The sequence below is a fragment of the Ptychodera flava genome, chromosome 7 (assembly GCF_041260155.1).
Source record: "Ptychodera flava strain L36383 chromosome 7, AS_Pfla_20210202, whole genome shotgun sequence".
In the NCBI taxonomy this organism is placed as follows: domain Eukaryota; kingdom Metazoa; phylum Hemichordata; class Enteropneusta; family Ptychoderidae; genus Ptychodera; species Ptychodera flava.
Window position 1 is genome coordinate 15,797,518 of NC_091934.1, and position 12,815 is coordinate 15,810,332.

The 12,815-nt window shown below is 37.3% G+C and overlaps 2 protein-coding genes across 2 annotated transcripts; both read left to right on the top strand.

Moving 5' to 3' along the window:
* The first annotated feature begins 609 nt into the window (after positions 1-609).
* LOC139136313 (tripartite motif-containing protein 2-like) lies at positions 610-1,695 on the top strand. Its single transcript, XM_070704039.1, has one exon. The coding sequence runs from the start codon at positions 610-612 to the stop codon at positions 1,693-1,695; it is 1,086 nt and encodes a 361-aa protein (XP_070560140.1).
* A 7,060-nt stretch (positions 1,696-8,755) lies between these two features.
* Positions 8,756-10,969, top strand: LOC139136314 (tripartite motif-containing protein 2-like). Its single transcript, XM_070704040.1, has one exon. It carries the CDS (start codon positions 8,756-8,758, stop codon positions 10,967-10,969), a length of 2,214 nt encoding a protein of 737 aa, XP_070560141.1.
* Positions 10,970-12,815: the final 1,846 nt, after the last annotated feature.

A 12,815-nucleotide genomic window follows, 5' to 3' on the forward strand; every position in this document is an offset into this window, starting at 1 on the left:
TCCACGCTTGATTTTGTTCGGCAGTTGGTTGGTTATGTTTGGCTATTTCTCTTTACAATACTTGCCACAGTGTTTAAGTAAATCCGCTTACACTTCCTGTATCCTTTGGGGGCTATATGGACTGTTACATGCTCAGACGTTTTTGAACATGATCCCTAGATCACCGATCCATCACTCATTTCTGAAAAAGGTGCTTGGGAATATTACGGTATAGGAATAATATGCACAGTTTTTTGCTTTTTAATGACTTTACATGTGTTTGAGTATCATATGAGAATCGTGTTTTACAGAACAAATATTATGAAATACGTTATGGCAAGGTACAGCTATTGCTGTCTGCAATAATGACTACCTCGTATACTTAGCCCTGCGTACAGGTCTGTGTGTTCCGCCGGGAACACACATACCTGTACGCAGGGCTACCTCGTACTCAACATCATTGAAGACTGTACTTTGAACCGTACCAAGCCCTGCTCTGAATCCAATGAAAATTTATGACCCGATTCTGTCGATCCCATGAAGCCTTGCTTCCCGGAACTATTGAAACACTGAACCGGTTTGAGTAACAACAAGTTTAATTCGTAGATCATTAGAAATATCGCGAACAAAATGGCGTCAAGTGGATCTCAACTAACCGAACAAATCGACGAGAATTTCCTACTCTGCGGCATCTGTTGTGAACGATATAAGAATCCCAAAATTCTGCCGTGTCTGCACAGCTTCTGTGAGCCTTGCCTGGGTAAGTTGGCAGATGAGATGGGCGCCATTACCTGTCCAGTATGCCGTAGAGTTCATGAACTCACCGACAATGGCGTGGCAGGAATCCAGGTCAACATCTTCCTGAATGATTTAATCACACTATTTGAAGAACAGAAGAACGTAAACACTTCAAAGAAATGCGACGGATGTGAACAAGGCGATGTGACAAAGTACTGTACGGTCTGTTCGTTTGATTTTTGCAGTATCTGCGCCACAACACACGGTAAGCTTCCCGCAACGAAATCTCATCACCTGCTCCGCTTTGATGAATATATGGCGGCAAAGTCCAGTGACCCTGCCTCGGTTCAGCCTCCCGTCTATTGTAACACACATCAAGATTACCAGGTTAAATTCTACTGTGATACCTGCAACATTACAATCTGTCTGAAGTGTACTGCATTAGATCATTCGAAACCTGAACACCTTTACAGATGTGTCAAAGACGCAGCAAAGGAATTCACAGAAAACTTACACGTAGTCATTGACAAAGTGAAAGTGAAAGAAAGTGAAGCCAACCATAGCAAATTCAAAGTGCAGCAAATGTTTGAGTCTCTGGAAAAGTGTTCCCAAAGAGAAGAGGAAAGCTTGAGAAAACACATCCGTCAAACCATTGATGAAATAACGCGTCTGATACAAGAAAATGGCAACAAACTACTGACAGAGTTGAAAGGAGAATACGAAAAACGAAAAGTTAACTTGACTGCACAATTGAAAGAACTAGGCATTGGTGAGAATGACCTGACAAGTACTCGTGAATATGTTGAGAAACTGATGCATTATGGGAACGCTTCACAGCTAATGTCCGCAAAGAGGAGAATTGATCATCAAACAGAAGAATTGTTGAAAGTACAGACACAGGTAGAGCCAGTGGAAGACGACTACATGGAGTTTCAACAATGTAATGACTTCTGTAGGGATAAGAATCTGGGACAATGAAATTCATTCCGACGGTGTACAAAGTTGACTTAGTCACTCCAACAGTTCGAGTTGGCGAAGATATCACATGTGCAATTAGAATCGCGAATGAACAAAGCCTAAACAAGGAAGAGGTATCACATCGTGTCCAAGCTGAAGCTGAGATAAAGACACCTGACGGTAACACACAGAAATTGGAAGTCAAGGACTATGAGAATGAAACATTAACTTTGAAACACGTGTAGCGGTAGAGGGGCAACATGAATTGTCAGTGACAGTATATAACAAATCAGTACAGGGATCACCAGTCAACATTAAGGTTATCGCTAGGAAATGGTTGATGTGTCATTTTGGGAAGAAAGGTTCAGGGATCTGTCAGTTTAGCTATTTACAGGGAATTACGATGATGAGAAACGGTGACGTGTTGGTTGCTGATCATGAAAATCAAAGATTACAAAGTTTACTGTAAATGGCAGACATCGAAAGACATTCAAGTTTGTAAATATCAATAAGTTCAAACCCTATGATGCAGCTGTATCAGTGAATGGTAATGTCTTTACTACAGATGGTGAAAATCACCAGGTAATTGTCTGTAATGAGAATAGTAAACTAATCAGGCGTTTTGGAAAGGGTATGTTTTGCGACCCATTTGGAATCGCTGTCAATCCTGTCAATGGAAGGGTTTGTATTGTAGACAAGAATGCTAACTGTATTCATATTTACGATCAAGATGGCAATCATATCAAATCATTTGGTAGTATTGGAAGTCAGGAGGGTGAGTTTATGTATCCCCTCTTTGTATGTATTGGCAACACCGGCAATGTCTATGTATCAGATAGTAGTAACCATAGGATCCAAGTGTTCAATAGTGATGGTCAGTTCCTCTATACATTTGGCTCCCATGGAAGTGGTGATGGTCAGATGAACTATCCCCAGGGAGTAGCTGTGGATAAATACGACTTTATGTATGTGGCAGATTCAAGCAATAACAGAATTGTGAAATACGAATCGAATGGTAAATTTGTTTGCCGTATCGATGATGTAAGTGACGGTCTTAACCATCCTACCGGTGTCTGTGTCACTGACGATGACAGAGTTATAGTGGCTGATAACGGTAACAGCTGCATTAAAATTTTCAAGCAATAATTCTGATAGTAGGAGGTCATACGTTTCTAGCATGTTGTTTTGATGAGTGTAAACGATTCTTTTATTTCATAAAAAGTTTCAAAGTTCGGTGGAGAATACAAAAAGAGAATAAGACTGACACATCTATCGAACTGCAAGCAAAGTAATAAAGTACAAAGTGATTTGTAGAACGATTAATACAATACTACAGATCATTTTCTTTTAAGATTTGTTGAGTCATACATGAATTTGTCAGTACAAGTGTCTGTGTCACGGTAGTGTTTTTCTGAGATTTACTAGTGCATCGGTTTAAAGCACTTTTGATTTTTTTTCAATGATGTCGTTTTCAATGTCATCTACAGTTTTTTGTCCTACTGACAAAGCATGTTGGGATACACTGTGCTGAGCTCGTCAATGCAGCCGGTACATATTCCGACTGCCTTGTTATTGTTGACAACTTCTGATCTCGTCCGGACCGAGGATTAAACATAAACAATAACAGACTATTAAGTGCGTTGTACACGTATCAACACTCTGTTGATACGCTAAAATATTTCGGAACATGGGCGTGTATTTGTCATACAAACTTGAAAATAAAAGCAGCATAAACTCTTCAAAAGTTAAAGGTTGGGCTCTCCTTTTTATAATAAATGTAATCAAGTGTCACTGGATGAGAATGACTTTAATAAACCCAATTACTGCTTTTTAAACAGTCGCTAAGTGTTTCCTTATTTTGTATTTCAGAGTTGATTTTATAAAATTGCATCATATTGTTTAAAATTTTTTACAAAGTACTATTTTAACATAATGACCGCAGGTAATTGTGTTCATATGACTTGGGTTTGTGTCGGACAGCGAGGATGTTTTTTGCAAACGAAAAAGTCAAAAACTGCTGAATAGAGCAAAACGAATCAGCAGTTAGATAGATATGGGAAATTGCTGACCCTCTTTTTTAACTATTGATTTTTAAGGGTCTTCTATATATGTATTTTCGGAAGGTACACCAATCCCGCATTTTGGACTGTTTTATGAGTTTTGGAACAAGAATTTGTGTTTGATGAATGCTATAGAAACATGCAGGATGCACTGAATGGAAGTATCAGAGATTTCCACGCTCTTGTGGTAACAAAATCGATAGAAAACAACATATTTAATGTTTTAGATTTCTCACATTTGTTATGACCCTGAGCATTTGTCACCTGACTTAGTCACATGACTAATGACTAACTACTTGACCTAGTTATATGCGCATCGATTTCAAGACCAGATCTTTTTACGTACATGATATTGTGGTTGATATTTGTAATTTAGTTCAAATATGGTCTATTAACCTTGAAATACGATTTGTCTGTGACTTTAGTTCACTTCTCACTGATAATGGAGATGGTTTGAAAGTGGACTGACCCACGCTACACTCGAACATTTTTTGTGTTCATGTGGTGTGAACCGTCCCGTGACTGTGATAACAGCATGAGACAACAAAAGACTTCCGGAAGATTTTTTATAAATGTCGCGTCTCAACACTATCTCACATCTGCTCACTTGCATCAAGTAAACATCCCTGAATCAATATACAGACTTCGACATTCACATTCCAGAGATTAAGTATTAACCACGTCATATGTTACAGTCTTTACTCTTAGACAATAAAGTAACCATTTTAAGGTCAGTCATCAAGCTGGCACCAGCATCTGTCACTGTGTTCTCACAGAAAATGACAGGGAACAAAAAATCGTTTTAGGAGTTTCTGTCCTTAAATAGCTGATATATTACAATTAAAACCTGCTATGGATGGATTGCTCTCAAATGATCTGAAACACAATTATTGTCCGTCAGCCATAAGTCTATGGCAAGATGTATGTAAAGTTCATGAACTTACACAAGGTATGAGACAAAAAGTTGACCATGACTTTGCTGCCCTACTTAATCGTCTTGGCAAAGGCGTTCACACCGAGGAAGGTATCCAAGTATTGCACACTGAGTAATTAAAACAATCAGCGTACAAAGACATTTAGCAGGATCATGTCAATTATTGTTTATTTGCATATTTGATGAATGTTTGTAATTACGGTGATATATCTAGAACTACTACAGCAAATTTGATGAAACTTGGTACAGATCTTTAGCTCCAATAATAGCGTACAAAGATATTTGGCAGTATCATGTTAATTCATTTTTAATTTATGTATTTGATGAACTTCCATATAAAGTGTGATATGTCAAGAAATGCTGCAGCAAATTTTGATGAAACTTAGTAAAGATGTTGATCTCAAAGAGTTGCAATAGCATGCAAAGTCATGTGGCAGTATCATGTCGATTAATTGTTGATTTGCATATATAAGGGAATGTTCGGTCCATTTTCATTTTTAAAGAAGAACATGAAAACACATAAACATACACAAAACAAAAGTAGGCACCGAAAAGAAAAAAGGACACAGCCATTCCAGCACTGAAAATACCTCAAACAAATAAGAAGTTCACCGAAAATGCTCCCGTGTTTCAGTATACCTTGTGTACGTAATTTTCAAGTAAAATTTACACTTCCATTTTCTCTGACGACATTTCGACGTCCTATCATCATCCTCATGACGCAAAAGAGAGCAAGTCTGTTTGTAATAATTTTTAGAGTGTTCCTTAAATTTAATATGCAAATTGTCAGTCATTTGATATGACATATAATAAGTATTTGAATTATCATTGTGCTTAATAAGCGATATCAGATCTGTACCAACTTTCACCAGCATTCATGTTGAAATCATTGATACACTGTTTTAAAACTGCTGTCATGTTTGTATTTATCTAGCAATTTCTTAAAAGTTCTTTGATACATCTAACTTTGTTTGTTCAAGTTCTTTAAAGCATATAAATAAGTAATTATTTGGTATGAAAGTGCCGTATGTCTCTAATTTTAAATATCACAAAATGTATTGTGTGATATTAATGTATGTTGCTCCGTCATACTGGGTTCTCTTGGAAAAAACAGAAAAGGATTAGGAACACCATTGGAACTAATTTGAGATAATTGGATGGTGAAGTATTTCGATTTAATCTACAAATGTTATCTCATCAGCTTTACTTTTTGTATTACACACTTGTTTTTTAAGTAATTTGCAAAATTGCAACATTGAGCTATATGGCACCTAACACTTTTTAGAAATTTGCAAAATATGAAAATCTAATTATCCCAAATTAGTTTCCAATCGTGTTTAGGATTTTTTTATGGTTTTCATATGAACTGCAGATTTTATAATGATTAGTACACTTAGTCAAACAGACATTATATCGACCTATATATTTTAAATTGTCTAAAAGTGTCATATAAGCCCATTGGGCTGGGAGGTGTTAACCTATGCTGAATTGATTTCTTTTTGAACCAATGATATCTCATGTCACTATAATAAACTTAACTAACTAACTAACTAACTAACTATATTGGCTAAAATCCAGAGGCTCTGGTATATATCTCTGATGCATTAACGTTCCGTTCCCGAAACTGTAACTGAATGATGCAATTCAAAGCTGGCATGATGCTCTACAAAACAGACTTTTAAATATATCTCTGAGACTTATACGTGCCCGAAGGTCGCGCCAACCTTTGAAAAAATGTGAATGATGCAATTCATGCCTGGTACGTAATTCAAAAACACACTCACCCCCACATTTCTAAAATATGGTGACCCCCGTCAACAAAGTATAAAAACAACAAAACAAATAAACAGGGTGACCCCTCTTAATCCACGTTTCCCAAAGCTGAAGAAACTGACCAGTCCCAAACACCATTTGAATTAGTACCCCGGGATCAGGACATCATGGATCTTTCTTTCTTTCGCTTAAACATTTGAGGAACATTTTACTTTATATTTAAGGAGTTCAGGCAATTCTCAAAGCTATCTTACAATCTTTCTTATAAAATCCGCTCTCCTTCGATGCCTCGCTCAATGATAGATTAGTCAATATCTTCCACATACTACTCTTCAGTTTTCGCTGCACCGTCACGTTCATAGCAGACAGTGATAGAATATCATTAATGACAACATTTTATTTACCTTGGGGGATTCAAGGTCAATGGAGAAGTTAAAGTTTGGCAAAAGCGCCCCCTTACCACAAGATTTCGCTTTTTGCGCTAAAAAGTTTTACAAAAAGACGAAGTGAGATCGCGGTACTGTGTTGTAACCCTATACTCAAAGATACCACGACGTCATTGTCAGATTAAAGACTCTAATAAAAATTCGAGGACAAACTTGTGAACTTTAACGTGTTTCTTTACAAGGAATTAGTGACAAAGTTACACAAACATAAGACGACGCAATTGATGTTCAAATTACACGACCACAACTTACACAACACAAGAAGCCATGTAACCGAAAATAAATGCTCCGGGGCTTTACCAGCACAGTAGTTCACATAGTCAACAACTCCTCTATAGCCTCCAACCCATTCATATTTTAGGGACTTGTAGCATAGATGAAAAATTATGTATCATGATGATAAGAAAACGATTCTCCTCTATTTCTGAAGCCAATTATTCTTGTCAGTAAAGCCCGCTGCACACGAGAGAAATTAGCTGAGCAAAACTTCATTCGAGGCTGTTTGCTCAGCTAATTTCTCTCGTGTGCAGCTGACTTAAACGCTTGCTTAGACCTAGAGGATATATTTTCTGTATGCATTTGATGTTGAACAGATTTGTAATGTAGTCCAGATCAGATCTATATAAGATATCTGGATTACACGTGATTGATCTTTACAACCATATCAAAATGGAACCTATTGGCCTAGGTAGGCCTAGTCTATCAAAATATGGGACCGTGGGGCTAACTGAAAGATATGTGTGTTTCCGATGACGTATACCTCTGGAAAGGTAGGTCGGCCTGAATTTTTGAACTCCGCTTTTTGTTCGCTGAGACCCTTATACTACGGTAAAATTAGACAATCTACTCAATTTTTTTAATACGGAAAAATGTTAAGCGTCGGCGGAGTTTTCTAGGTTAGGCCAAGTTAACGCATCACACATTTGTCTTCTGTTTGTTCTGAGAGGCAACGCTTGATGGGTCAATTTCAACGATTCGAAAATATTTAATAAATCATGTTGTTTTACATGGAAAAATAAGGGGACTATTTTTTACGCGCCGATTGTAAACACCTGGTTAAGGTTTAGAATCAATGAAGCATACGATGAAATAAGTTGATCATAAACTTTACGACCTCCCTTGAGGTACTCATCCCACCCATCTCCACCCCAAGATTTGCAGTTTGTGGCAGGACCCGTAAATTCATCTGCATGATTTTGGCAGATACTGAAGCTATTGTATCATACTTTTACATATTCTTTCTGTGAACTGAAAAGAGGACTGAAAATATAGTTGATTGACATCCCTGTTTAATCACGCTTCTCAAATTGAAAATGTTCGCAAAAAATGGAATAATATAAAATAAACCATGTCAATAAAACAAACTTCTTACTCAAAATATATTTTTGGCTTTGTAATTCACTTGGTTTTGTTCGTCAATTACTTGGTTAAGTTTTGATATCGTTCCTTTAGAATATTTGCCACACTGTTAAAGTTAATCCGTTTATACTTCTGTATCCTTTCTGGGCTATGTACATGCTCATACGTTTCTGAACATGATCCCTAGATCACTGATCAATCGCTCACTCGCCTGAAAAAAGTAATGGGAAATATTACTGTATACGCACAATTTTTCGCCTTCATAACTTTACATGAATTTTTTTGGCTATCGTAGAGAATTATGTTTTACAGAACAAATATCACGGAGAACTTTGTTCTTAACATCATTGAAAAGTGTACTTTGTACCGTACAAAGGCCTGCTTTGACCCAATGAAAATATTTGACCCCATTTCGTCGATCCCATGAAGCCTTGCTTCCCGGAACTAGTGAAACACTGAACCGGTTTGAGTAACAAGCTACGTAGATCATTTGAAATATCGTGAACAAAATGGCATCCAGTGGATCTCAACTACCCGAAGAAATCGACGAGAATTTCCTACTCTGTGGGATCTGTTGTGAACGATACAAGAATCCCAAAATTCTGCCTTGTCTGCACAGCTTCTGTGAGCCTTGTCTGGGTAAGTTGGCAGATGAGATGGGCGCCATTACCTGTCCAGTATGCCGTAGAGTTCATGAACTCACCGACAATGGCGTGGCAGGAATCCAGGTCAACATCTTCCTGAATGATTTAATCACGCTATTTGAACAACAGAAGAGCGTAAACACTTCAAAGAAATGCGACGGGTGCGAACAAGGCGATGCGATAAACCACTGTACCGTCTGTTCGTTTGATTTTTGCAGTAACTGCGTCACAATACACGGTAAGCTTCCCACAACGAAATCTCATCTCCTGCTCGGCTTTGATGAATACATGGCGGCAAAGTCCGCTGACCCAGCCTCAGTTCAACCTCCTGTCTATTGTAACTCGCATCAAGATTACCAGGTCGAATTCTACTGTGATACCTGCAACACAGTAATCTGTCTGAAATGTACTGCATTAGATCATCCTCTGACAAAACACCAGTACAGATGTGTCAAAGACGCGGCAAAGCATTTCACCGAAAACTTACGCGTAGTCATTGACAAAGTGAAAGTGAAAGAAACTGAAGCCAACAATAGCAAACTCAAAGTGCAGCAAATATTTGAGTCTCTAGAAAAGTGCTTCCAAAGAGAAGAGGAAAGCTTGAGAAAACACATCCGTCAAATCATTGATGAAATAACGCGTCTGATACAAGAAAACGGCAACAAACTACTGACAGAGTTGAAAGGTGAATACGAAAAACGGAAAGTTAACTTGACTGCACAATTGAAAGAACTTGACATTGCTGAGAGTGACCTGACAAGTACTCGTGAATATGTTGAGAAACTGATGCACTATGGGAACGCTTCACAGCTAATGTCTGCAAAGAGGAGAGTTGATCATCAAACAGAAGAATTGCTGAAAGTACAGACACAGGTAGAGCCAGTGGAAGACGACTACATGGAGTTTCAACAATGTGATGACTTCTGTAGGGGGAAGAGTCTTGGAACAATAAAATTTATTCCGACAGTGTACAAAGTGGACTCAGTCACTCCAACAGTTCGAGTCGGCGAAGACATCACATGCACCATTCGAAGCGCGAATGAATCAAGCCTAAACAAGGAAGAGGTATCATATCATGTCCAAGTTGAAGCTGTGATGAAGACACCAAACGGTAATACACAGAAAGTGGAAGTCAAGGACAATGAGAATGGAACAATGACTTTGAAAACACGTGTAGAGGTAGAGGGGGAACATGAATTGTCAGTGACAGTATGTAAGAAACCAGTAGAAGGATCACCGGTTAACATTAAGGTTATCGCTAAGAAAGGGTTGATGTGTAAGTTTGGGGAGAAAGGTTTAGGGGTCGGTCAGTTTAATGACATACGGGGTGTGACAATGATGGGAAACGGAGACGTGTTGGTCGCTGAGTATAACAATCAAATATTACAAAATTTTACTGTAAATGGAAGACACCGGAAGATGTTCAAGTTTGCAAATGTCAGTAATTTCCATCCCTATGATGCAGCTGTATCAGTGAATGGTAATGTCTTTACTACAGATTGTGGAAATAATCAGGTAATTGTCTGTGATGAGAATGGTGAACTAATCAGGTGTTTTGGAAAGGGTAAGATTCGGGGCCCTATTGGTATCGCTATCAGTCCTGTCAATGGAAGGGTTTATATTGTAGACTATGTTGCTCACTGTATTCACATTTACGATCAAGACGGCAATCATATCAAATCATTTGGTAGTAATGGAAGTCAGAAGGGTCAGTTTTCTAATCCCTGGTTTGTCTGTATTAACACCGTCGGCAATGTCTATGTATCAGATGCTGGTAACTATCGTATCCAAGTGTTCAATGGTGATGGTTACTTCCTCTATACATTTGGCTCCCACGGAAGTGGTGATGGTCAGATGAACTGGCCCCAGGGAGTAGCTATGGATAAACACGGCTATGTGTATGTCACAGAATACATCAATAACAGAATTGTGAAATACGAATCGAATGGTAAATTTGTTTGCCGTATCGATGATGTAAGTGACGGTCTTAGCAGTCCTACCGGTGTCTGTGTCACTGACGATGACAGAGTTATAGTGGCCGATAACGGTAACAGTTGTATTAAAGTTTTCACGCAATAATTCTGCTAGTAAGAAGTTACATCGTTTGTTAATGTTTGTTCTCTTGATAATTGTACACAGTTCTTATATTTCATAAAATATTTCAAAATCGGTGGAAAATACCATAAAGAGAATAAGACTACAGAACATCCATTAAACTGTAAGCAAAGTAACAAAGTGATTTGTAGAAGAATTAATACAATACCACAGAGGTAAATTACTTTTAAGTTCCAATTTGTTGAATGACACATGATTTTGTCAGCACAATTAAATGTATATTTCATAACAATATTAATGTTATTCTGAAATTTAATTTTATTGATTAATTTATTGAGTAACTAGTGAATTGGCTCAGTTGCGAATTTAAAATCAGATACAGGCGGGTGTCATGGTAATGTAAGTAAGATTTTCCAGAGTGTTCATTAGCCTAAACGACCAGTAGCTGTAACTAATTTTTTTCACAATTATTATTGTCGCTTTTATGCAAGACTGTAACGTTTTCTACTCACCAAAGTATGTTGAAATACAGCGTGTTGAGCTTGTCAACTTAATCTGTACATATATAAACTATACTGTCATTGTTGTCATCTGAATTCTGCTCCCGACGAGAATTCAAAATTAGATAGTAATAATGAATTTTGTGCTGTGAAATTGACAAACACAGACAATTCTTTGGTATAGAACAAGAATTTGCAATTGTCATACAAGCTTTAAACACAAATATTGAAAACATCAAACATTATCATTTGATAACAAGTTGTATAAAAGTTACTGGATAAAACTAATATTCTTAAATTCAGTTGTTGTGTTGTTCAGTCGCTGACTTTTCACGTCATCTTAGTATTTCAGTGTTTTTTTTTCAGATTTCAGCATATTTTCATCTTACATTTTCTTCCAATGATATTTTTAGTAATTGTACCGATCCCAAATTGCTAGCATGCATTGAACTAACATCTTTTTATGAGGTTAATGTTGTATCGCCACCACTGGCATGAGAGGGAGAAAGATTGAAAGGTTTAATATTCACTCCAATGAGAAAAAATGTTATGAGAGAGTTTGTTTTGAAATTGGGGAACCAGGGGAAGATGTACACAGACTTGAACATCACAAAAAGTTATATATTCTCGTTTGAAATATTTCTCTTCATGGTGCAGTTATGATGCTAATGACAAATCAAAATATATCCTTTTGCTCCCACTTTACATGATGTCATGCAAGCTTAGTATACAGGGTAGCAAACAATTGCTCGTTGAGACACGGCTTTGTTTCTCTGTTATCGTAGTCATACTATACAAATGGTAAACGCACTCTTCTACGTGCCATGCATCTGTTTATCGTGGGCTTGACCTAATCACTCGCTTTGATTTTGCAAGGCAGCGGACTCTACGACTGTCCGTATGCAAATCAGGCAGTAAAAATGAATCACCTTGTCGCCGAAGAGCTTAACATTAATATTCGGTCAGAATGAAGATAAAGAACGATTTTATAAAGTCTTTATTTCTGATCTTATATTCAAGAAGATTCGGCGAGCCACATTAAAAGTGTCATTCAAATCGTGTGATAAGAATTTTCTAGTTGTATAGTGTCATTGTATTCTGTGTTCATCGACGAACACAATATTGGAAGGTGTCATGAAATTTGCTCAAACACTCTTTGCAGGTCTGGCTATTTAGAATTTCAAAACATTAATACTCATATAAAGTTTTATATTTTACGCACGATAATATGAACGTTGAATATTTCTTTGAAATCTTGTAGATTTCAAAGAGTAGAGTAAAATCTATAAGTCTACTTCGATATAATTATCAGTCATAGAACTCATGGAACTTAAGTAATATTCATCTATTCACTGCCTTAAAACCATCTC

Bases quoted from the DNA above. Each gene is read 5' to 3' on its own strand.
- LOC139136313 (XM_070704039.1), top strand. From the start codon at position 610: ATGGCGTCAAGTGGATCTCAACTAACCGAACAAATCGACGAGAATTTC.
- LOC139136314 (XM_070704040.1), top strand. From the start codon at position 8,756: ATGGCATCCAGTGGATCTCAACTACCCGAAGAAATCGACGAGAATTTC.